The sequence below is a fragment of the Rhagoletis pomonella genome, unplaced genomic scaffold, assembly GCF_013731165.1.
Source record: "Rhagoletis pomonella isolate Grant_MI unplaced genomic scaffold, Rhpom_1.0 Rhpom_scaffold_00001, whole genome shotgun sequence".
Taxonomy (NCBI): domain Eukaryota; kingdom Metazoa; phylum Arthropoda; class Insecta; order Diptera; family Tephritidae; genus Rhagoletis; species Rhagoletis pomonella.
In genome coordinates, this window is record NW_023458555.1 from 98,552,040 (window position 1) to 98,554,368 (window position 2,329).

General features: G+C 33.6%; 1 protein-coding gene across 2 annotated transcripts; it reads left to right on the forward strand.

Annotated features, from left to right (window-relative positions):
- Window positions 1-357: 357 nt before the first annotated feature.
- On the forward strand, window positions 358-1,777 carry LOC118749139 (putative nuclease HARBI1). 2 transcript variants are annotated; one of them, XM_036483915.1, is made up of 3 exons: window positions 358-532; window positions 588-988; window positions 1,071-1,777. In XM_036483915.1, exons 2-3 carry the CDS (start codon window positions 962-964, stop codon window positions 1,590-1,592), a joined length of 549 nt encoding a protein of 182 aa, XP_036339808.1. In that variant the 5' UTR covers window positions 358-532; window positions 588-961; the 3' UTR covers window positions 1,593-1,777. The 2 variants fall into 2 exon arrangements, with proteins under 2 accessions (XP_036339808.1, XP_036339802.1); XM_036483909.1 differs by having other exon boundaries at window positions 359-532; window positions 588-1,014.
- Window positions 1,778-2,329: the final 552 nt, after the last annotated feature.

Here is a 2,329-nt window from a genome sequence, read left to right on the forward strand (position 1 = left end):
CGTTTGGTAACACTACCGGTAGGTTTTGCGGTAATAGCTTGGTAAGACTACCGGTAGGTTTTGCGGTAATCGCTTGGTAAGACTACCAGTAGGTTTTGCGGTAATCGTTCGGTAAGACTATCGTTAGTTATTCGGGTATTCACTTCGTAGGAGTACTGAAAGAGTGGCTGAGTATGACATACGTGAATGTGAAAAGAGTACAGATACTCAACAAGATTCACGACAAGAAGAGAGAAACTATACATAATACATGGGGGCTCCCATTTTCATTTACTTTTGCGTTTTGCGTTTTCGTAAAAATCGTACGTTTTTATTTTTAGGTGCTCTTGAATTCGCAACTTTTTGTTATCGATAAGTTCCATTCCTCACTTAGTTTCTGGTATAGCAAAACAGCTGTTTTAGCTATTTCAACAAGTTATAAATTAACAAAAATGCCTTTCATTTTTTCACTAGCGTGTTTTGAAGCAAAAAGATTAAAGAAAAAGACAGAATTGAGGAGACTAAAGCATTTAAGGGCAAGGCCAGACGAAAGGTGAGTTGTATCCAAAGCCATAAACTGAGCTATTTATTACACAGTTATTCTTTAGTTTCTTAAAGTCATTCCGGGTGGACAAAGACACGTTTAAAATTATTCTACAAAAGCTCCAGCCACATTTAAAAACAACTCGGTTGCCACAATCAATTCAGTTCGCTGCTGTTCTTCGCTTCCTTGCCACTGGTTCCTTTCAGTTATGTGTTGCAAAGGACCACCACATTAACATAGGCAGAAGCACGTTTGGGAAGGTGTTGCACAAATATATTCCTTTAATGGAAAGTGTGCTATGTGCAGAAAATATCTCGTTGCAAATGACTGAACCGCAAATACAACAATCCAGGGAGAACTTCTATAGGAAATACCAGCTGCCTCGGATCGTTGCGTGTATCGACGGGACGCACATTCGATTACTAAAGCCAGTTCAAAATGAGTCAGTGTTTTTTAATAGAAAAGGTTTCTTCAGCTTGAATGCTATGCTCGTAAGGACTCAATCTATAAAACTTGTTTTTGATTTATACCTCTTTTTCTAATTTAGATATGTAACCATAATATGGAAATACTTGCAGTAGACGCCACACACCCTGGCTCATATCACGACTCATTCATTTGGAAAAATAGTCAGGCGAAAAACTATTTATCGAGGTCAATAAATGATAATTTCATTTTGGCAGACTCCGGTTATGCACTGGAAAGATTCGTGCTGACTCCATATAGGAATGCAGAATTAGGAACATTTCAGCACAAATTTAACATGAAACATGCAGCCGCGAGAAATATTGTCGAGCGCACTATTGGCGTTCTCAAAAGTAGATTTCGCTGCCTACAACATGGTTTAAATTACGAACCTAAATTTGCTTGCAAAATCGTTAATGTGTGCTGTGCACTACACAATATTTGTCGCCAACGTAACACCCCATCTGAAGAATATGTAGAGCACAATGAATCTCTTGAAAACGATAATGCAGAAAATGAATACGAAGATCATCATGATGGAGTATCATTAAGGGATGAAATTGGAGTATCATTAAGGGATGAAATAGCTCGTATAATTCGTTAACTGCAGTTCAGTAGTGTACAAACAATTACGTATAAAACTGATCATCCAATCTTCTTGCAACGCTAAAAATTTTTTAAACTAAACTTTTTATAAAACCTTGGTTTATACAATAACAAATTAATTCAGTTTTGTAGCTCGCATTCAAATTTCAAACAAATATATCATGTATTTAAGCAAACTGAAAATGTCATATTTCATTTATTTATGTTTTTAATTAACTCAAACGTAACATGTGTGTAGTATAATAGGCGGCATACACCATACGTCTGACTAGCGAGTTATAAGCGCACCACATATTGACAACTTTTTACAATTATTTTGTTTTGTTTAATTTTAGTTATTTTTTATAAAAATCTAGTTTATTAATTAACAAAAACCGTATAAATCCAAGTTTGAAACAATGTGCGATGTGCGAAAGTTTGTTGAATTTTTTTTCAACTATTGCACATTGATGTAAACTTGGATTTATACGGTTTTTGTTAATTAATAAACTAGATTTTTATAAAAAATAACTAAAATTAAACAAAACAAAAAAATTGTAAAAACTTGTCAATATGTGGTGCGCTTATAATTTTGACACTTGGTGTATATTTATTGCTATTTGTAAAATTCTCTTATATGAGTAAGGCACTTACAAATTTATATTTTAACATACATATGTGTTTTTAAATACTTTTCGGTTTTAAACCAGAACAAATAAATAAATAATATGTAAAATTCATAACATATATAAATAA